The 22723-nt window shown below is 36.8% G+C and overlaps 1 protein-coding gene across 1 annotated transcript; it reads right to left on the reverse strand.

Annotated features, from left to right (window-relative positions):
* Positions 1-1221: 1221 nt before the first annotated feature.
* Positions 1222-22491, reverse strand: LOC115598522. Its single transcript, XM_030453245.1, has 12 exons — positions 22228-22491; positions 21232-21308; positions 14389-14464; positions 11488-11619; positions 10544-10667; positions 8045-8105; positions 7893-7939; positions 7378-7453; positions 6344-6445; positions 4903-5832; positions 3965-4075; positions 1222-1955 (listed from the first exon to the last, which is right to left on the reverse strand). Exons 1-12 carry the CDS (start codon positions 22489-22491, stop codon positions 1643-1645), a joined length of 2313 nt encoding a protein of 770 aa, XP_030309105.1. The 3' UTR covers positions 1222-1642.
* Between the last annotated feature and the right edge of the window lie 232 nt (positions 22492-22723).

A 22723-nucleotide genomic window follows, 5' to 3' on the forward strand; every position in this document is an offset into this window, starting at 1 on the left:
AAAAAAGGCAAAGAAAAGGAACAAGTGCCTTTTCTTAGCATTTAGTGCTGTGTTCCTCAACTGGTTTATATAGAGAACACTTCATTCCTGAGACCACATGAATGAAGCTCACAGTCAGAGATTTAATAGGAAATACAACTGACTAGCTGCTGTGAAAATGAGAAAACTATTTACATTTTACAATTAACAAAGCCAAAGCTATTCTACCAGTTGCAAAGGCAATGAAGCACTTGAAGTTTGAATTTACATTCCTTTGATTTTGGAAATTTTTTGTATGTGTTAGAAAACAACAGAAGTAGCCAGATGTTCCACACTTTTAAAATAAATCTAGTCCTTATTTAGCAATATTTTTTTCCTCTCCAGTTTTCTAGTGTATACCTACACCCTCTTGCTTCAAACTTTACAGCTATGCTGCTTTTGAGGCAGTTTCTTAACAGCATGACATAAGTATCTAGCATTCACTTTTTTTTTAATATCACAGTCTAGCTTTATCCTTATTCATTATGATGTCTTTGAAAATACTGATTTATAAAAATGTAATAATGGAAAACGTGTATTTCTTAATATATTCAGTATTACATTAATACTGTTTTCCATCCTATGAACGAAAATTTGTTTATCCACAGAAGGAGCTGTTGGTGCTACTGCACAGCTACTGGCATGAATGTAGTTACCATTTGCTGCACAACCTTCTTGAGACCCACTGAAGTGGCAGGTCAGCAGAGACCATCCAACACATGACTCCTAAATGTAACTTACCTGAAGAGGTTATTCTTCTATTGTGATTACATTACTCTGCTGTGCTGCAAAAAGAAGCGAGTAGAAAATAGTATTGGAGAGTAAGACAAACAGGAAGGTGTATCTGGAGATATTAGACAGTTGAGGCAGGTAAACTGATAATACGTGAGCTACATCAATTCTCAGTTTCTGAGAAACTGTGAAGTTTACCTGCATTGGGCTATTCTGAAACATATATAACCTATGAGATCTGGAAAAAATACACCTTCAGAATGGGATATTCAGATTACTGAAAAGCAAGTTCGACATTTACAGAATTCAAATTCCATCTGCTTCTATGTTCTTAGCAATCTGAGAATAAACCTGCTATGAAAAATAGTTCAACTAGGTCAGTTTAGTTGATGGTACAGAAAATCTGGAATTAAACTGCAATGCTACAGAGATTGTTAGTGATAATTCAAACTGCTGTTTTCAAGGGTGGACATAACTTTATTCATTTCATAGTACTTTTTCTATAGCTTCAATGCTTATCTACCTAATAGTGCAGTATTTTATTGACTTTTGCATCCGCAAATTACATAGACTTAAAGAAATGTAAAACAAAAGACAACTACAATCACTCAAAGTTGTTTGTTTTAAAGTACAGGGTTCCAATTTCACTAAAAGGAAAGACTACTTTAATTCCGTGTGTACTGAGACCTTTTCTTCAACTACACGTAACAAAATGCACTCTAATAATTTTAAAGAACCAAACATCAGTAGAAGCTAATCTTACAACAGAGACCAGTTTTTTACAACTGAAATTTGCACTTTCCTAATTTGTTAAAAAATAAATAAAATGGTCCACAAACAAAATAGAATGGGTAAGAGTAAGTGTAAGCTGAGCAAACACTGTACTTTATATTCAGTTCCAGTTGTACCGATCTCTTGGAGGTAACTCATAATGTGTTCTCTCTTCCTCTTCAGGTCCATAATTTAATGGCAGACCATAATTGTAATCCACTGTTACAACTGGTAATCTTTTACTTTGTTCTATCTCTCTGGTAGTTTCACCTTGAAAAGGCTTTCTTTCATAGTCTATTGAACCATCTTCTTGGTGTACAGATGATGTTGGATGCATTGTTTGTGAAGAATATGGTGCAAATCTGTTTTTTCCTCTATGATATTCATCTGAGGGATGCATTCTTCTGTTGTCTTCAGGACAATCTTTTCGATTACTATAAGAAAAACAAATATAAGCAGTGAGATCCTTAGAAATAAGTTGATTTATTATTGGTGGCTACCATTAGAAATTGAACTTCTGTAACCTTGACAAAACAATTCAGATCCTCATTCTTCTTTTTTACCTCTTAAAATTAAAATCCCCTTTATGGGATGTCACAAACTTGTTTCTATTTTTTTTTCAAGTATAGTGATTAACATTGCTGTTCTTCATAGTAAGTAATTCTACTAGAAGATGTTTCAAGTGCTGTTTCTAATTAAAATTGCCTTTTTACTGAGGGTTTCTTTACTTTTGTTTCTAAGTCCAGGTTTTCATTTTTGTGAGTAATATGTAATTGTAGCCCTCTACTACATAGTGTCAACAGGCAATAATATACTTAGGATTTATATCTTCAAATATTTTAATTATTAATTATTCTGCATTAGAGGAACACTTCTTCAAAATACATATGATCTAATACACAAGATCTAAAATGTGTATATACTGTATATAAATTTTGTTCTGGATTCTCTTTACTCTAAATAACTTACACACTTTGTAAAATAAGTGGTGTATAAAGCTGACCCAGAACACTCTGTTATACTGACATCTTCTCTCCCACTGAACTATAGACTGATTTAGACTGGCCCTAGAAGTACCTAGGGCCACCTGCTCAAAGTAGATCCAATTAGATGAATTTGTGCACAGCCATGTCCAGCTGAGTTCTGAATCTCAAAGGATGGGGATTTCACAGCTGCTCTGGGCTACTTGTTTCAGTGTCTGACCATCCCTCATAGTGAAACTCATTAGCTTGTTGTAGACAGCAGTTAAGAGTTAAATATAGCATCAGTACTTAACTTTTTTGCTTACTGACAACAGCTTTTCATATTTTGTAGTACATTAACTTGAACTGTGCTTGTCCCTGACTTAAAGCAGGGATTCTCAAACCATTTCATAATCACACCCAAACGCAATATAGATGGATCAGTGTTCAGATTCAATTGTTTAAACTGCATTTAAGCCAAAATATTTATATATAATTTTACACTGTACAGTTCATTTGTACATTTTAGCTGGGAAATTAGGGGATTACACAAAACACAGAATTATCAAAGTTGGAAAGACCTCTAGAGATCATCTACTCCAGCTCTCCCACTGAAGCAGGATCACCTCGAGCATACTACAGAGGACTGCATCCAGGCAGGTTTGGGGTATCTCCAGAGAAGGGGACTCCACAACCTCCCTGGGCAGCCTGTTCCAGTGCCTTGTCACCCTCATAGTAAAATTGTTTCTTCTGTTTAAACGTTAAAATGTTTAAATGGAGCTTCCTATGTTCCAACTTGTGCTTGTTGCCCCTTGTCCTGTCACTGAGAACTACTGAGAAAAGTCTAACTCCATTTTCCTCGCACCCACCCCTTAGATACTTGTAGACATCAACGACGTCTCCCCCAGGCCTTCTCCAGGCTAAAGAGTCCCAGCTGTCTCAGCCTTTCCTCATCAGAGAGATGGTCCAATTTGCCAATAATCTTCGATGCCCTTTCATCAGCAGATCCCTGCCTCTCTTGAACTGGGAAGGCCAGAACTGGACGCAGTATTCCAGCTGTGGCCTCACCAGGCAGAGCAGAGGGGGAGAATGACCTCTTTTGACCTACTGGCCACACTCCTCTTTATGCAGCCCAGGATTCTGTTGGCCTTCCTGGCAGCAAGAGCACACTGCTGGCTCATGGATAATTTACTATGCATGAGGACACCCAGATTCTTCTCCTCCAAACTGCTTTCCAGCAGGTCCACCCCTAGCCTATACTGGTGCCTGGGGTTCTTCCTCCACAGGTGCAGGACCCTACACTTGCTCTTACTGAAACTCATCAGGTTCAAACCTCTGCCCAGCTCATGCTGGATGGCAGCACAGCCCTCCAGAGTGTCAGCCCCCCCTCCCAGCTTTGTATTATCTTATCAGCAAACTTGCTGAGGATACACTTTGTCTAAAGGTAACTCAGAAAACAACACATGAAATCTGATAATTACCTATAGCTTCTCTTAAAATCATCATTATCAGACCCATAATCTCTGTGAACTGAAGACGATGAGGAGAAATGAAGTTCTGATACATTTTCACGGGAAGAAAAAGATTGATTTCTGCAAATAACCAAAAGAATCACATGTTAAGAAGAGTACAAAGAGTTGTAAATTTTTGAAATATATGTTTTTATCAAATGAGATAATATTTTTACCTTTACATAAAAATTTAAGAAAAATTATCTTAATTGTATTAATTTAACACCTAAAAATGGTATGCTTCATTCTAATCATATAATATCCTGTTTCATCTGTAGAACTGAAGAATTAAATCGAACTTCACAAGCTCACAAATACCTTAAATATGTAAAAATACTTAAAATATTTTGAAATATTATGTAAGAGTCCAAAAGGCTTACAAATAAGAGGTATCTGTATTTGGGATAATATGATGCAAGTTCAGAAGGCAAAGGGATTTCTAGTGAATTATTAACTTATGAAATAAACAACTGTAAGTCAGAAAGGAATAAACTTCCTCATAGCATTTACTGTTTATTTCTGGCTGAGGGCATAAATACAATTTCATATCCTCTTCTGTCTGAGGGTTGCTTTTTAAATGCATGTTTCTATACAAAACTAAGTAGGACAAAGAGTTTTGTTTCAAGCTGACTCTAAAAAGGTAAAAGAAACACACAAGCTTCAGTTTAAAGAAGCAAAACCATCTGATTTACAAAACAAGCTTTCAAAGCTGCAGCACTCTCGCTTATATCAAACCCTTCCATTAGTCAAAACAAAGAGTTAATTAAAAGATAACTTATGTTATTTTAAAAGTATGATTAACTCATTCCAAATTAATTTATTTTAAATAAGTAATTACTCTGAAAGTCAATTTAAAAGTGCTGAGGTTTACATTTTAATTCTGGTTTTACAGCTCAAAGATGTTTTACCTGTCTGAACACCATTCCTGTGTTAAGTCATTATGACCTGGATGGTCATTAAAAGGTCTTGGCCTTTGTCCATGCCCTTTATTAACATAATCAAAATCTTTTAATTGATTCTGCTCCTGTAAGTCATCATAAGGCTGATGGTCATGAAATGGTCTGTGCCTTTGTCCAGGACCTTTATTTTCATAATCTTTTAGTTGCATCTCTGTCTGTAAGTCACTATGAGGCTGGTGATCACTGAAAGGTCTCAACCTCTGCCTCTGCCTCCGCCCCCTGTTAACAAACTCAAAATCTCCCAATTGTGGCTGTGGATGTAAATCCTCATGTGACTGATAGTCATGGAAAGATCTTGGTCTTTGGCCAGGACCTTCGTTGACACAATCTAGCTCTTTCAACTGTATCTGGGTCTGAAATTCATCACGAGACTGGCGGCTATGGAATGGTCTTCGTCTCTGGCCACGGCCCCTGCTAACAAAAACAAAATCCTTTGTCTTCCTGTCTTCCTGCAGATCACTGTGAGGTGGATGGTCAGGAAAAGATCTCTGCCTTTGTCCACAGCCTCTGTTATATTCAGTGTCCCTTGATTGTCTCTCTGCTTGTAAATCATCATGAAACTGGTGTCCATGGAAAGGTCTCAAACCTTGCCCAGGTCCCTTGCTACTGAAGTCCAGGTCCTTCAGCTGCATGTCTTCTTGATAATCATCATAAAACTGGTGATCAGGAAAGGGTCTTCGCCTCTGTCCCGGTCCTCTATTGTAGTCCCAATTTCTCATCTGCATTGGTACTCTTAAATCAACTGGAGTCTGATGGTCATGAAATGCTCTTCGTCTTTGTCCAGGTTCCTTATTAATAAAATCAAAATCTCTCAACTGTATCTGTCCCTGCACATCATCGTGAGAGGGGTCATCATAAATCCTTAATCTTTTCCCAGACCTGTAAAGAAGTTTTTGTCTTAAATAGAACATATTTTTAAGTGCTACAAGTCACTAATGAAACCAAGTTTTTTAAACGGACTGGAAAGACATTGGAAGTAACACTTATCAAAGCTACTTAGGCCTAAACTATAAATAAGATTACAAAATTTTCAATGTGATGGTAGAAGCTGTGACAAACATTCAGTTGCAATTCTACAGTGCTTGATAAACAGGCAAAACTAGTGATTCCAAATTAATTAAAAATAATTGCAGATAATGAGATAATAAAGACAGGCAAAGTAAAACTTTACATTTTTCCAAGTGAACTAATTACTTGTATGCTTCTAACAGACCACATTTCCTCTCTCTCCCTTTTCACTTTTTTTTTTAATCTGCATATATATTTTGCATGAATAGGTTATATTCATAAATACTCCTTTGAGTATCTATGGTATTCTCAATAAGAAACAATTATCTCTTCCACTGTGTAAATTTTGTTTGACTTTTAATTCCACATTTCAGCCTATTACCCCTGAAAATCTTCGTTTGGGAACCGCTCTACAGGTCCTTCCATTGCATGTGGGGGGGGAATAATATCTTCATCTGAATCCCATACATCCATTCCAAGGTTACTAAGAAGAATAAAAACATCTCACATAATCTTCCTTTTTAAAAACATACTATTGAGTTTAAAAAAACAGTTTAGGATGACAGATTTTTGTATGTTAAATTTACGGACATTTGTAACTTAGCAGCTTTTGGTCTGTAACCTTATCTGGGGAAGGGCTGCAGAGAAAGCTAAGAGAATACCTAAAATTTCATAAGCTGGGAACATCCTAAAAGGTGTAAGATAAGCACCATAACTATTAGAAAAACTGACATTGGACAAAATAATGCACAAACTATAAACCAACGATAGCAGTAATCCAAAGGGCATTCAATTAAACTAAAAAGGTACTATTTTAAAATAATTTACTGCTATAAGCTATCATTGGCACAGATAGCTTAGCTCTTAGGTGAATAATATAAGCATACTATTCTTACACTCCAGTGACACAACTACTAGAAACAGAGGAGCTGAGAACAATCTTCCACTGCATAGTTTTTCCCATACTTTTTTATTCCTAAAACTGCTGTACTTTTTTCTTTTTTTTCTTTTTTTTTTTAAGATATCTGGTTCTACCATGCCAACCACAGAAAGCAGATCACAGAGCTTATAAAGAAATTTTTGCAGTGGCCCCCTTTAGCTAATAAAGACATTTTTGCAGTGGCTCCTTTTAACTTATAATGATTTAATAAAGACTCAAAACACTTGTCATAGTATGAGAAAACTACACTACAACAGTAGTTGTCAGATTAAAAATTTCTTTTGAATGATATAAATTCAAAAGATGAATGAAGAAGTACACTGCAGTTCACATCACTCACATTAGAAGACTTACAATATGTGTGTAGTTGCATATTAAAGGCTTAAGGGGCTAAATCTGACTGAATGTGAACAAAATTTTTAAAAATACCAGTCAACATAGCCAAAAGTCTTACACAATTAAAAGCTTCTTTTTACCTTCTCATTGGCTGTGTTCTGAGATCCGTGAGATACACAAGACCATCCATCTGATGACCTCTAGCATCACCAAAAGCTAAAGCAAAGAAAGATAGAATTCTAATGAATTGCACTCAAACTGAGCCACAAAAATGAGAAAGGCAAGTTTCTGTTTACTCTGAGATGCTGAATTTGAAACTATTCTAACTTGATATTAAGTACTTCAGCAAGCTGGCATAATTGTAGCATTTTTTTTAACAACTGAAACTAGTGGTGCTAGCAACTGACTGAAAACACTTGAAAGCAAAAGGAAAAGAAAAAATAAAAGGATTAAGTATACTCCTACCATTCTGTAAGTTTGCTAATGCTCAAGCCTTGCCTGGAATAGAACCAACAGTCAGAGGAAATAATGTATGGGATCCAGCACATAAAATAACTCTAAGGATACTAAAATAGAATTGTAGTATTTGTGAACATAAATGTAGTTATTATAAATTACAACTTGACATATGCCTTAGTTCCAACTGTGTAAATACCTTGGATTGCTGCCTCTGGATCCCAGCCTTCAACATCTATAAGATATCTGAAAAAAGAAATATGATTAGATTATTGCCCCAAAGAGATAACATATTACTGTAAGGCCACTGTATTTTGTGAATAATGATTTCTGGTTTTATACAACCCTTACCTACATATAAGGTAGCCAGTTCTATTAATTCCGTTAGTACAGTGAACGCCAATGAGTTTCTCTATCAAAAAGGAAAACACAGTCTTTAATAGTTCAGAAAATGAAATTACTACAAAAATAGTGCAAGCCAAAAACCAAAAACCAAAACAAAAAACCAACAACCCACAAAAATCCCACCTGTACTTTTCTGTGAAATAATGATTGGTATTTACAAAGTTATACCGTAAAGCCTATAAATAATAGACACATTCAGACTTTGTCCTCTTCATGTTGGATCTGTAGCACCAGTTAACTCACTATTTCAAAACCTGTGAAGACTAACTCTGCACAGTGAAGAAAAAAAAGGAGGAATAATGACAGGTAAAGTGGCTGGGTCTCAGACAGAACTGCAGGACCAAGAGAAAAGGAATTCAATATTGTTTTGAAAGCAATCTAAACAAGCAAATGTAAAATTGAGGTATTTAACTTACAGATCCTTGTAAAACTTGGAAAAAGAAAGTAAGCATAACAACCCTAGTGTCTAGGAGTACAGAGTATTTTACTAGAAGAATTTATTTAACTGGACTAAAATTTGGATCATGCCTGGGATGAACCATAGACACGAGAATTTTAGGTTCCTGCATGGAGAAAAGAAGCACTCTAATGGGAACCAGTAATCTCCAAAGATATTTTATCTTTTTTTGAAAAGGTTATAGTAATCAGCTAAAGACTAAAGAGCAAAATAACTTCCTATTATTAGGGTGTTTCAAGAGAGATAACAGGGAAGCTATTAGTCATGCAAGACTCCAATAAAATGCCATCCAGACTATTTCATACTATTCTACTTACCTACATTTAATGACTAAAAATCAAATTCAAATATGTATAGAAAGGACTACTATCATGCTCATAAAAATGTTTATCAGAAGGAGGCCAGGAAGCTTGTCTTATTTAGTCTGTAAAATCAAATCTGAGCTACTGAATATGATAGGCACAGAGAACAATACTTCAATGCAAAACTGGTATAAAAATAAATTATATTAAGTGATCTGGAGTTTGAAGCTAGATTTCACACTAACAACTTTAATCATCAGTAGAACAAAGTTATGGCAAAGTCTTTGAAATGGGAGTTTGATACATTTTTGAATGAAATACAAATGTCTGTCACAGAGCAAGATAGTCACGTTGCCATACAAGTTTATAATAAATTGGTGTACCAACAACTCAGATACTGAAAAAACAGCTTCTCAAAAGCTGTGTATAAGAACAATCTTAAAAAATTTTAGGAGTAATCTAAAAGAGCAAGTTACAATAAATAGATTGTTTTAAAAAATAAAGTTCTCCTAACTCTGAAGTTGCAGAAACCCTGCCAAAATGGTCTTACTAGCTGGAACTGCAGATCTTCATCTGGCTACATATTTGGAATTGATTCTGTCAGTTCTGTGAATCAGAAGTAATTAGATTCAAATACATACTATTCTTTGTCACATGAAAAATCCTTAGACCAAAACCAGAAGAAAACTAATAATTTCAAAATAACTGCCCTAAGCCAAGAAAGAGTGAAGGAAGAACTTACACACTAGCTCCTGAGCAGGACAAAGGCTGCTCCTTATAAATACTGATTTTCCCAGCACTTCTGATTCAGCCTCTCACACCTGAAATTTAGGTCAGAGCTCTTCCAAAAAATGAGCTGACCATCCACAGCAAAATACCTCTGCAGCAAAAACTGTATGCACTTGGCCAGTTAATATCTCTATAACAGAAAATGACAAACTAACCACTGCAAATAGCATGAAAAAGCTTGAAAGAATGGTCTTTCTATATTGGATAGAAAAATAATTAAAATCACTGCCTACAAACAATCGCTGGCAAGAAAAGTAAAAAGGTAAAAGCTGCAGACATGGTGTGGCAAAACATATACAAATTTATTGCCACAAAAAACACCTTATACCATCTCAGCAAGAACTCTGCTATTGCATAAACATTAAAACAGCAGCTGACTCACCCTGCGGAAACACTGACACTGTGTCTGTAATATGAATTTTAAGAATTGCTAGGATATGAGGACAATAACCAACTCAAAAAGCCTCCTAGGTCAGACTAATTGGACTTAGATTGCTCACACGTGTATCAGTGCCTAGTGTCATCAGAGAAACCCCATGCTATTTAGAACACCAACAAGGCCAGCAACTACAACTAAATTGATGGCAGACAGCTTGGGTCAGGCAGATGTCAACTGCTTTGCTGCAGTTGCTTTGACACATAATGCAAATCTATGTACAATAATATCAGAAAATGCATTTACATTTCTGGTCACTTTTGAAAAAGCCATGTTCTAAATGCAAAAAAGACATGTAGCAGTTCATGTAAAGTATCTTATTATGACAATGAAGAGGAATGTGGTAGGGGAAGCCTGAGATCCCTGGTGTCTATTGGTAAATATCTATTGAAATTGATAAATGATACAGGTAGCACTCATTTTTTTTTTCATTCGTAATAGCATAAGATGCTGATATTTACCGTTTCCTGCATTTTCCCATAGGAATTTTCTGACCCATTTTTTGAACTGTAGGATAGTAGCATTATCAGGGACTTCAAGTCCGACAGTATAAAGTTTCTTATATTGTACACTTTTAGGTAAATCCTAACAAGAAGAAAGAGATAATAAAAAAAAGATTAAAATTATTGAAGTCTTACATCGTTCCTAACATAATACTAATGAAAAACAGTAGTTTAGATACTTAGTAGAAACTGAAAATCATCTTGAGAAAATTCTACAGAGGTGCATTCTCAGAAACTACCATTTACATTTCCACTTTCAGGACCTGATCTAGAACAAAGAACAGTTTCTAGAGGAGGCTTATTTACCCCTGCTAATAAGGCAGCTCAGCAACTAAAAAGAACACATTCTTGTAAGTTTATTTGAACCCATTTCCCAATTACTAGCAATATTTGTCCATACTACCCATAATCATATACACTTGCATATTCACCCTCTTAATGCTTACAGACCCATACATTCAAAGGTTGGCATTCAGTTCTACTGCTGCTATTTCTTCTCCTTTTCCAGAGAAAAAATCAAAAAAAAATCCAAATTAATAAAGTAGTGTTAAAATCTAAACTTTATTAGTGGATTCCACTAAAGATCAGTAAAAAAAGACCCTGGGAATAAATAAGGATGTCTCCAGGGCACAGACTGTAAGTCTTCTCATTCCTTTCCACAGTGCCTGGCACTGCAGTCTGTATTCATTACTCCAAGTTACTGTAATACAGATAAGCCACACATGCAATGAGCTGGAAGAAGGAGTTATTTCCTCTGTGATAAAGCATTTACTTTCTATTGGAGACACAAAATATGCCTAGATGGCTCACTTGTCTGTGCTATTTCAAGGTAAGCAGATGCATTATTGATTAAAAACAAGGGTTGCAGTAACTAATGTATTTTGTCATTATACTTATATTACCTTAACTTCATAGTATCGTGTGGTATATGTTAAATCAATAATTAATCCAAGCTCCACATTTAGGGCTTTCATTGCAGCCATTAAATCTTTTGGTGTAAATTTCTGGGTTGGAGTAAGCCTCTGGTTAATTGCCTACAATGGAAATGGAAAATAAAGGTTTCCTTTATAAGGTCTAGTACCATCACATTTGTAATACTCAGATGTTTTAATTAGGACTAGGAAACATCAGTATTCAAAAGGGAATGTTTACAGTATCAGAAACATATCTAAGTATTTTATGGATAAGAAATTAAAAGGAACCAAATAAAAAGTAAGCAAGGATTTGTTGTGTATTCCCATGCAGATGAAAGTACATGAAACTGTGTGAGAATTATCACATCTACTGTGTTAAAAAACATTATTATAACAAGCACTACTTCAATAGACACACAAATCCTGCAAAACACAAAATGTATATACTGATTTTCAAGTAACTGAACACCAGCAAAATTGGAACCACCACAGCTTGTTTTACCTCAGACATATTTTGTCCTGCACAGTAACACAAAATTAACAATGTATTTCACATAAGAGGTTAGAAACTGTGATACAAGATTTCTTCTGAAGGTTTTAATTCTCTAGCAGCAGATGCAGGGCAAACATTTTTACTCCTGCTTCATCTCTTGGCAGTGACTTGCATGTTATTTTGCACTCAGAAATATTCAATAATTCTAAAGCTTGGTAACTAAGAAAGCTGCATGTTGGTGAGTAATGAATAATTAATTTATTTTGAAAAATGTGGGGAAAAAGTTTCCTCACCCTGTTGTAGCTGTAGCTTTTTTGAAATGCTTCATATACACAAGAGCAGATTTTCTCTGAGTAGTTTGCTTGTCCATCCTGAGACACTTTTGACACAGGCTAAGCCACAGTCAAAAAATACAATGGTAAAATACACAGCAGCCTCAACCACCTCCCAGTTCCTTTGTCAACAAGAAATTCAAGCAGACTGTACTCAGAATTACTGGAAATGAAGGCAGCCACAGACCAAATACCTCTTAGAACCACAGATGCTATAGGATATATATAATATGTATTATATATATATATAATATGCCATTCCTTCTTTTGACTCTACGGATTATAATCTGTTAGCAAGAATTGATCTCAAGTCTGGAAACAGATAACTTTTAGTAGATTCTGAAATTGAACTTAATAACTTTGAGATGAAAATAGTGAATCTACAGAAGTTGTGTGGTAGAATGTTAAGAATTTTTTATTTTACTATGTGAAGTCACACAAACTGAGGTAGAATACAATTTATAGAAATAAGGTATTTCTGAACACATTGCTTGATTGAGTAAAAGTTGAATGTGTTAAGAAAGACTATTTGGAACTTTCTGAAAAGCCCTTGCAGAATATTTAGTAGTTTATCTGTTTAATTGGTGTCTGAGAATGTGAGAAATGTGTATCAACTCTAAAATCCTTCTATGGCATAGAACGTGCCCAGTCCTTACTACACTGCAATATTACTGTTAGCATTAAGTAATGAAAGGAAGGACAGAAAATCTTTCCAAGTAAACCCATAACCTTGAAGTCTTTACTAGCAGTACATGTTCTCCTACAACAATATCCCTTAAATCTTGAAATACTGAAACTATGTCACCAATCATCAATTTCCTAATATGTAGCAAAGAAGGAAACTGCTGCATATATGTCTGTCTTCAGCATTTCAAGGCGAATTTCCAGATCTCCACCTTCTTTGCAAAGATACTTTTGCCAGTAATGCATTTTATGTGTATTCTGCCACAAACTTCATCAGCTTCAAGCACAGTCTCTGGCAGACTTGATATTTCTGTAACTTGCATAGTTGAGATTTAACAAACTGAAGGGACAGAAACATTACATATTTTGCTTTCTTTGGGTCCAACTTTATATCTGGCCATGTTCAAAGACAGCTTCACAGAATGGAGATCTAAATCCCAGTGAGATCAGTAGGGCTCAAACTGAGAAACACATGGAGGTAGAGTGCCTCCTTCTGATATATTACTATATATGTTCTCTGAGAACACCTGCCCTTCTCATCTCTGGTGGAGCTCCTTCCAGGCCCAAGAGCTACAGAGAAAGAGCAAAATTAGCAGTGAAGTCTCTTAGCCTGAAATCTGGAATGACAGGGAACAGGAACTACACACCCTAAACAAATCATGACTGGAATAGTGCATCTATGCAAAAAAATGGTGCTGGACCAGATGAAATTACAGGCAAACTCTTTCAAATACCTGAAGATCTAAGAAAATAACTATAAATCTACTGAATTTTATACACTCTGCTAGATCTGTCTGCTGGCTGTGCTATACCTCAATGCCATAGAGAACATGACACAGAATTATAGAATGGCTTTGGCTGGAAGAGACCTTAAAGATCATCTAGTTCCAACCCCCCAGCGTGGGCAGGGACACCTTTCACTAGACCAGGTTACTCAAAGCTCCATTCAACCTGGCCTTGAAAACCTGAGGCATCCTTAGCAACCTGTTCCAGTGTCTCACTACCCTTACATGAAAGGGTATAAGCCCTATAATATTATAAGCCCTTATTATAAGCCCTACAATAAGATTTTCTTTAACAGTCATGAAATGATGTTGAATAATGAATTTAGGTCACTTAATAGTGATCAAGTGAAGCATGGTAGTTGATTAGAGATTTTATAATTTAAAAAAATAAATTAAAAAAATAACAACAAATACAAATTCTAAAAGAAAGATTAAAATACAAATAATACGGAAAAAAACCACTACTAGATGACTAGGAAGGCTAAATTGGAATTTAAAAAAATTTTTTTTTTTTTTTTTTTTTGTAAAACTTCCCTGAAACTTGCATGGATATTTAGGCTATTTTTCATAACTTCTACTAACTTTTTATACATACCCCTTTTAAAGGTACTTTGAATGCAATAAATCTAGTTCCTGGTATAGGCTGTCCCACTGGTGTCAAACTCCGCCATCTGTAATAAAACACATTTATTTTTAAATATTTTCAAACTACATGATTCAACAGAAGACATCTTCAGATTCATGTAAAACTTCTAAAAAAAAGAATTTACATTTCTTCTTAGGATTAAAACTTCCCTAAAACAAAACACAAAAATTATTTTCCTTTGAAATTATAATAAGTTACTTCGAGCTATGTTGAGTATCTCACAAATATCAGGCAAATCTGGTGCTATATTTCTCATATAATAATTACTTCAAACTTCTCCAAGCAGAAGGATATTGCAGTCATCTTTTTTTACCTATAATGTGCCATGCAGCTATTAGCATATGCTAAAGATTTAGATTTCTGAACAGCAGGATCCAATAGTTCCTATAAGTCCTTGATCACATAAGCAAGCAATCATAACTCGTGTGCATTAGGTAAAAAAAATTTGCCAATTAAATCTTGATATGATATTAAAATCCATCTTTCATTAGAAACCTGTCTGTTTCAGCAGGAAACTCAGGTCTTTCTAGAATAACTATAAGAATTTGTTATTATGTATTTGAATAAAATTAATAGATAAGCATTGTTTTGGTATAAAAGAAATGGGGCACTGCCTGAAAGATGCTGGAAGGATATCAACATAATATTACTATAGCAGTGATTAGAGCAGAAGCTTCCTTAACACATACAGCTTAGAGAAAGACATTATAAATGTTAGCAAATCTGAACTCAGAAGCCGTAATAAAATGAATCTTTATTTTCTGTAGAGAGTTACCACAAAGAACATACTTCTTAATGTGCATGATTGCTGTTATACAGTAGAATTATATCCCCAAATCTGCCACTATTCCATGAAGCAGTTCCAAGGTATCATCAGGACATTTGAAAACAGTCTTTTTCCCTTCCTTCTTTTTCAACTTAAAAAAATATCTCCCCTCAAAACAGGATAGCATTTACAAATAAGCAGCCCCAATGCAAAGCAGATAGATAAGGTTCAACACATAAAAACTGTTATTATATTGCACTTGGCAGAAATCTTTCCTCTTGGCTGAATCAAACACCTTTAAAATGTTGTCATATGCTGGCATCAATCATTTGACAATAAAATGCAAAATTTACTTTCATTAAAAATATAGAGCTTCTAGATTTGCACATTTACTTTGTAACACTCTTCTTATTCATAGAGACATTTTTTACTGCACTTTCTCTTGGTACTTTACTCTTCAATACTGAGAATATTCCAGCACACAAAAACTTCGCAAAAATTACCTATCAATAAAAAGATTTTTTTTTTAACATTCAAAATACTAGGTATTAAAAAACTATTCAGAACTGTTACTAACAAATTTTCATTTTACTGAAAAAAATTCTTGATGTATCACGTTTCAGAAACTTCAGGTTTTTACAAAAAGCATGGAAAGCTTTATCTGAAGAGGAAAACAAAGTAATTAGCAGACCAACTTTGCCTTCAAATAGTTAACTTTACTAAATTTAGGACTTTTATTTCTTCTCCTCGTGTGATAACAAATTATATGTATGACCTCAGAAGATGCCGCTGGGTGACTTAAAATCTACACGGCCTTTCTGCATTTTCAGCTAGTACCTCAATTATGAAAATAAAATTTTTCAAGATTCTTTAAAATAGAAAATATTCTTTAATATTAATATTCAATATTAATGTTTAATATTAAATTACACTTAACGTTAGTGCCCATTCACTTACAATTTTCTGAATGTTTAAATTAATCTCTGCCTTTAAAGGGGGGAACAACAGCTTCTAGAGGCCTTTCTGATTTCCATAAACCCCCATAATATATGAAATAAACTGAATAATCTATTTTTAAATATTCTAACCACTGGGTATTTTGCTTTGTTCACAATTCCCATATCAGACCAAAGCAAAAATTAGATGTCGGCTGGCTCTTGACAGATATTCCTTACTATGCTTGTGATAGTATATAAAATGTGATAGTATAAACATTACCACTCATAGATCCTTGGAAGTAACTCAGGAAAAAAACATGGTGACTGGCAATAAAACTGACACTAGCAGATCATGTAACAATCTACTACATTGATGTCTTTAGCATTAACTTATCTTTGTTTTTGTCTTCATCATAAGCTAAAGAACAGATTTAGGCTCACATTGTAGACATACAGCTGCTTAGTTTAATGAATAACAACTGAAAAAACAAAGCAGTAATAATCACTGGTCATTAGAAAGATTGTTGCAAACAGCTGTCATGTAGAAGACCAATAAAAAGCGAGAAGGTATAAGGGCAAGCTAGAGATTAAATCGTGGAGAAGCATTTGCAGTAAAGCTTTTAGTACATACTCAACTATTGCTGCAACTTTGTGCGTCATAATTGCAGTGAAGCAACAAAAACCGTCTCCTACCTCACATATTGCCTTAGCTGAGGATAGTTGCACACAGGAAAAAAAAATAGCACATTCTCAATAACCAGAGTTTAAAAGGTCTTGCTCAAAAAATTACATATCAACTATTACAGAAGAATCTGAGCTGCTCTTAAAATTAATTACAAAGTCAGGTCTAATACCAGCTCCTGCTGCTTGCTAATTTTAATAACTTTGGAAATTACGTCTCTATTTAAAACAAGGAAATACTCATCCTGCTTTTGCTCTTAACCTTCTGAACAGAATTGGAAATGACCTGTACCTAGAGATACAGGAACTATTGCAGCAAATGCTGTCACAGAATTAAAACACACAAGAAAACAATTTATTTATTCCTCAGTCTAGTTCAATTAATCTTTGGTGTTACATTTTATTGATAAAGGTATAAAATGCTTCTAAAAATTTAGGATTTAATCTCACAGCGCCATATTCACATATACATCTTAAGAAACATTTTGAAGTAAAGAAGTAAAATATCACAACTACAAAAGACCAATTACCCTATGTATAAGAGAATGTAAAAGATGTCACAGATCAGAATTTATATTTTCTAAACCTGATTTCTCTTGGAAAACTATGAGTGGAAATTTAGCATGATTATTATAAAAAGAAACTATTATATGCCAAAAAGAAATTATTGCAAAGAGGCTTTAAAAAAATCTTATTTTCTTTAATTAGCAATGTAACGACAACTGAAGCTTTTTCTGATTAAAGGGTTGACAGAGCAATGCATCAGGATTATACAGTTGTCAGACCTTAATAAACTTAAGGTTCTATTTTTCTGTTTTTTAAAAATCCTCCCAGAAAAAAATCTGCAAAATCAGCAAGAAACCTAAAAGCTGCTGACAGCTCTGCTGCAGAAAATTAGCAGGAGGCACTCTTCGTCAGGAAAAATAAATGGTATGTGTTCCACTTTTATCTTTAAAATCATATTTAAAAAGGAAATTTCAGCATGCTGCTGCCGTAGGAAAAATCTCAAATTAAAACCAGCAGACTGTAATTAAGCAAGGATTGGCTAAAGAAATAAAATTTGTTCTGTTGTCAGCAAAGGAATATAGTTGGGAAAGTATAGGTGATAGTGGTTAAAGAATGTAAAACTCTTATAGAACAAGTCTAGATAAAGACAGAAAAGAACCAGAGACAAATAAGCCTTAAATGGTCACATAAACAGGAGTTAGAGGAGCAAAGACATAAGTATGCATTTTAACAAGTATGAATGAGAATTGTGACAAATTATTTGTGTCCTGCTTTAATTCAGTGGAAGGAAGAAAGCCAGGAGTGGTGTTAACAAGACTTGGCACCATCATCCTTCCTGTACCAGTGCCTCAAAGTTAAGAGAGGCTTAAGTGAAAAACAAGCCAGACATGAAATATCTGAAAAGGTGGTGAAACGTTTTCTGAAAGAGGCAGTGATATCTTATGATATTTACATGAGATTTATTTTTATGACTAGAAATAAATCCAGGCATTTGCATCACAGAGGTATTAGTTCTGGCCATTGAACTGGTGGCATTCACACTAGAAAATGTTGTAAAATGCAATCATGTAAATTCAGAAAAAGTGTTACTTCCCAGAACAAAAAAATAGACAGACGACATCTCCAGGAAGAAACTGAACTCTGAGAACTTTTGCACAAAAACAATGGTTGTTAAATTGCAGACAATCTAGGTCAGCATATGTTAAAACAAACTGTCATCTTGAAATCTGTGATATTTCTGGTCCTTATACAAACCAAACTGACAGACCAAACCTCCTTCAGAATCTCAAGAAGTGTGTAAAATGAACTACAAATCAAACTCTTATGTTTGTATCAAAATAGCTGTGATAGACATATATGGGCCAAATATGGCAATTAAAAATTTTCTGAGCTCTAAACTATCAAAAAACACAAAAACCAGAACTTGCATGTTCAAATAGAAAAAAGCTTAAGAGAACAACACTTAAATAAAAAGTGACATACTGCACACATCACATTTTCAATTACAGCTTTATTTTTCTAAATTTTCAAACACATAAACAATCCATGGACTCCATGCAGATCAAGAACAACATATAAATTAAGCAATTATTTAACTGCTTAGTTTTCAGTTTCTATTTCCCTATTTTGTCTTCATCACTCTCCAGCTACTACCAATTATCTAAAAACAGACAGAATTCTGCTTGCCGTTCTTAACAAAACAATGACTTTTTGGTTGAGAAAAGGTGTTAAAATCAAACTAAAAAAATCATTCTCTGGAATTTCTTTGATGCTTGAATGGTTTCCAGTTAAATAAAGAAATACAATGATTACTGATATTGCAGACTCTAGTCAGATAACCCGTTATATGTTTTTACGTCTAGCTTACTGTTTTATCGTCTTTTTCTTTTATCTAAAAACTTCAGAGATAGTCTGTAAAACAACAGAAACTAGCTTTATTCATCCTAGTAAGTTTCTGAAATATGTGATATAACCCCAGAATCTAGCAGCAATATGCTTTGTACCCAGCAGACAGGACAGTATTGTAAAAGCTGACCAAAACAAATTCACCACTTCTTATTTAGTTGCACTATTCCTAGCTACTTACAGCCCGACTGAAACCTAGAATTTATTTTATTGCTTTAATTAGCACATCAAACTTTGGATTTAAACTGCTGAGCCATAAAGACCTGAGCCAGTAACAGAAAGATAACTTTAAAAAAGTCTACAGGAAGCGTGACTTTCCCTTGGTTATCTACTATAGTGTTTCTCTTGCAGTTATCAATAGAAGCAAACAGTTACTGCTGGATGTATTGCTATTAGAATACTGCCATAGGAGTGAAGTTGTACTTCCATAGTATGCTGCCACCTGATCTTGCCCTTACACTATAGCATACCACAACCTCACTCCTGTCAACAGCTACTTCTGGGGCCAGTGCATTTCCTTAGGTCCCAGTGGTTCTAGGGACCACTGCTATTTTTCCCTGGTGTATTAATCTAATTCACCATGAACTACAACATACTAGCACAAGCATGATATCAATACACTGCTAAATGAGATGGAGAGACTGAAAATTCCTTTAACTCCCTTACTGCCAAGAAAACAATACTGTGGATGTCTGGCCTGATTCATTAGTTGTATAAAAAAGTAAGCATCTGGAAAAGCTAAGAGCATTACCACATCAGAGACTTTGTTAGTAGCTTTTTATCTCCTTGAAGGATACACTGGCATTAGTTTCCAAGCATATAAGCCAAAAACAGAGTCCACTGATTCTTCTGTACTTAAAGTAATGCATATAGCCTAAAACTTGCTCCAGTTCAAACATAATGGGTGAAAAGCAGGGAGAAATGAGCACCCAGTTATCAATGTTTTACTAATAGTTTCCAGGTATTGAGAAAAAAAGGAAGATAGTTATTTCAAGCTTTCTGGATTACTGCTTGCAAACCTAACCCACGTTGGCTCAATTTTTTTCAACTTCTAAGTGGAAGTTCATAGAAACTTTCAGAAAAAATCTAGCTTTTCTTATTTTTACTTCTGATTTTAATCCCTGCCTTTTTCAGCTATGAAAAAAACTTCAAAGTTTCTTAAAGTTATTTTAAAATGTTATTCATCTTTTGTTTCTATTTATTGCCTTTAGGCCAATGTAATTTGCAGAAAACCATGCTCTTTGTATCTTATTGCTCCTCCTAAGAATGTTAATAAACTTACACTTCCCCTGAAAACAGAATAACTTCAGCCTTTCCTCAAATAATGTATAAACTGCAAGTTATTTTGGCAAACCCTCCTATCCAAGAAGCTTGTAATGATGTCAGCACTAACACATGGGTTAAACTTCTAAATTTGGATTTCCTCTTCCTTTTTTTTTTATTTTTTCTATTAGAGATGGAGTATAGAACTATTTGTTTTAAATGTGTTCATTCTGTGGGCCCTATATGCACTCCCTGTCAAGCCATCAGAAAACCTGTATAGTGTTTTTTTTTATTATAACTATTACTTCTGATAAAATTTTTTTGTTTTCCTCTCGTTAAAAATAAAACCACAGGATATTTCTGGACCTGAATCTATGAAAATATTCCCTGAGCACATGCATGCAACCAGCTTCATCTTATCAGGTCTTTCCACACTCCTGGTAGCAAACATTCAAGTAGTCAGAAGGATGGACTACTCTCCTATTTCTCCAGTAAGCACACACCTGGGGGTAGGAAGATTAGGAAGAAGGGACTGTGTTTGGTTGAAGGAGAATTGTTCACAGACAGGTTGGAGCATTATACTCACCAGGGGATGAAGGGCTGGATTGTTCCTGTCTTGGAGAAGATACCTACCTTACCTGGCTGTAGGTGGTGAAGGTGCTTGTGGCAAGAACGCGCCTGGGGCATTACTGTGCCCACTCCTGCCCTCTGCTTAGTGTGAGGGATACTTACCCATCGGGGATAGTATTCTTCTTTACCATTCTGAAAGCAGGAGCAGGCAGAGCAGGCGACAGCGATGAAAGTGGGCACTGCAGCAAAGGAGAGAGAACCGCGCAGTTAACACGGTGCTAACCGCTTGCTCCATCAGTGGGCCTTTTCACAGGGCTGACCCTCAAGTGAAATAAATCAAGCAGTCAGATGGGGCTTGAAGTCATCCTGAACAAGTTCTGCAACTTGCAAGCTAGCCTGTTTTCTCCACTGCTAGAGTACAGGAAGAGCGAAAGACAACAACTCACCTCTCCTCCCCAGGAGAACAAAAGAAAGGGAGAGGAGAAGCAGCAGGTTCTTTGTAATTCTACCAGCAGTGCTGCAGATATGAAGATCTTTCTAAGGCAGTCCCTTCTGTCCCTCTCCTGTGGTTCGGTGCAGCCTGTTCTGCCCTTGTGCTCCCACAGCTACAACTCCTGTCTCAACGAGGAGAAACTCCAGGCAGCTGCAAGAGGCGAGGCCAGCACCTCAGCAAGGGAGGAACTCACCACCTGCCCCTGCTCTAACCTGGACGGGTACGATCCCTCTAGATCCTGGGCACTGTCAGCGCCCACCGATCTCTGAGGGACCAGGACAGGGAGGGACGAGAGGGGCGAGGGCATCTCCCCGCCTCCGCGGAGGGCCCATGTCCAGAGATGACGATTGAGGCTGGCGTGAGGTTCCCTCCCCAAAGCCGCATGTCTCCGCGAAGGCAGGGAGCGCCGGGCAGGACCGTCTCCCGGGCCGGATCGGGGCGCGCTCTTAGCGGGAGGCGGCTGAGTTCGGGGGAGGAAAAAAAAAAAAAAGAGACGAGGGATGGGGGGAGAGGGAAGGTCGCGGCCCGACTGCAGGGGAGGGCGGGCAGTCGGCTGTCGGAGAGGGAGTGGGCTGTGCGGAGAAGGGCGCGGGCTGCAGTAGGAGTCAGGGAGAGGCCCGGGCGCCGGCGGGGCGAGGAGGACCGGGGCTGCGGGCGACCCGTACCCTGACAGGATTTCCCTTGCAGAAGAAGGATGTCGCGAGACAGAGATCTCCCGAAAAGGTCCCGACTGCGGCTGCGCGACCTGGCTTGATGGGAGGGGGTATTGCGCCTGCTCCTCCGCAGCCGCGCCAGGGACCGCTGAGAGCGCAGGCGCGGGGGTGGCGGCGGCTGAGCGGCTCCCAGGCGCGCCGTGCGGTGCCGGCCAATAGGACGGAGGGTGTGTCCCTGCGCCTGCACGGAAAACCCGCGGGTGGCGGCGCAGTCATCGGGGAGCGTGCGTGCCTTGAGGGCGGGGCGGGGCGGGGCGGGGCGGGGCGGGGCGGGGCTGGGCTGGGCGGGGCTGGGCTGGGCTGGGCTGGGCTGGGCTGGGCTGGGCTGGGCTGGGCTGGGCTGGGCTGGGCTGGGCTGGGCTGGGCTGGGCTGGGCTGGGCTGGGCTGGGCTGGCGCGCACGCGCAGCTGCCTGTGGCGCGAAGAGGTCTCGGTGCGCGTTGGGGCGG

The sequence above is a fragment of the Calypte anna genome, chromosome 6 (assembly GCF_003957555.1).
Source record: "Calypte anna isolate BGI_N300 chromosome 6, bCalAnn1_v1.p, whole genome shotgun sequence".
Lineage (NCBI taxonomy): Eukaryota > Metazoa > Chordata > Aves > Apodiformes > Trochilidae > Calypte > Calypte anna.

Coding starts and splice junctions, on each gene's coding strand:
- LOC115598522 (XM_030453245.1), bottom strand. CDS start 22,491: ATGACTGCGCCGCCACCCGCGGGTTTTCCGTGCAGGCGCAGGGACACA. Junction 14,465..21,231: donor AAGAATACTATCCCCGATGG/GTAAGTATCCCT, acceptor GTTTTATTACAG/ATGGCGGAGTTTGACACCAG. Junction 7,454..7,892: donor TCCAGAGGCAGCAATCCAAG/GTATTTACACAG, acceptor TCTTTGCTTTAG/CTTTTGGTGATGCTAGAGGT.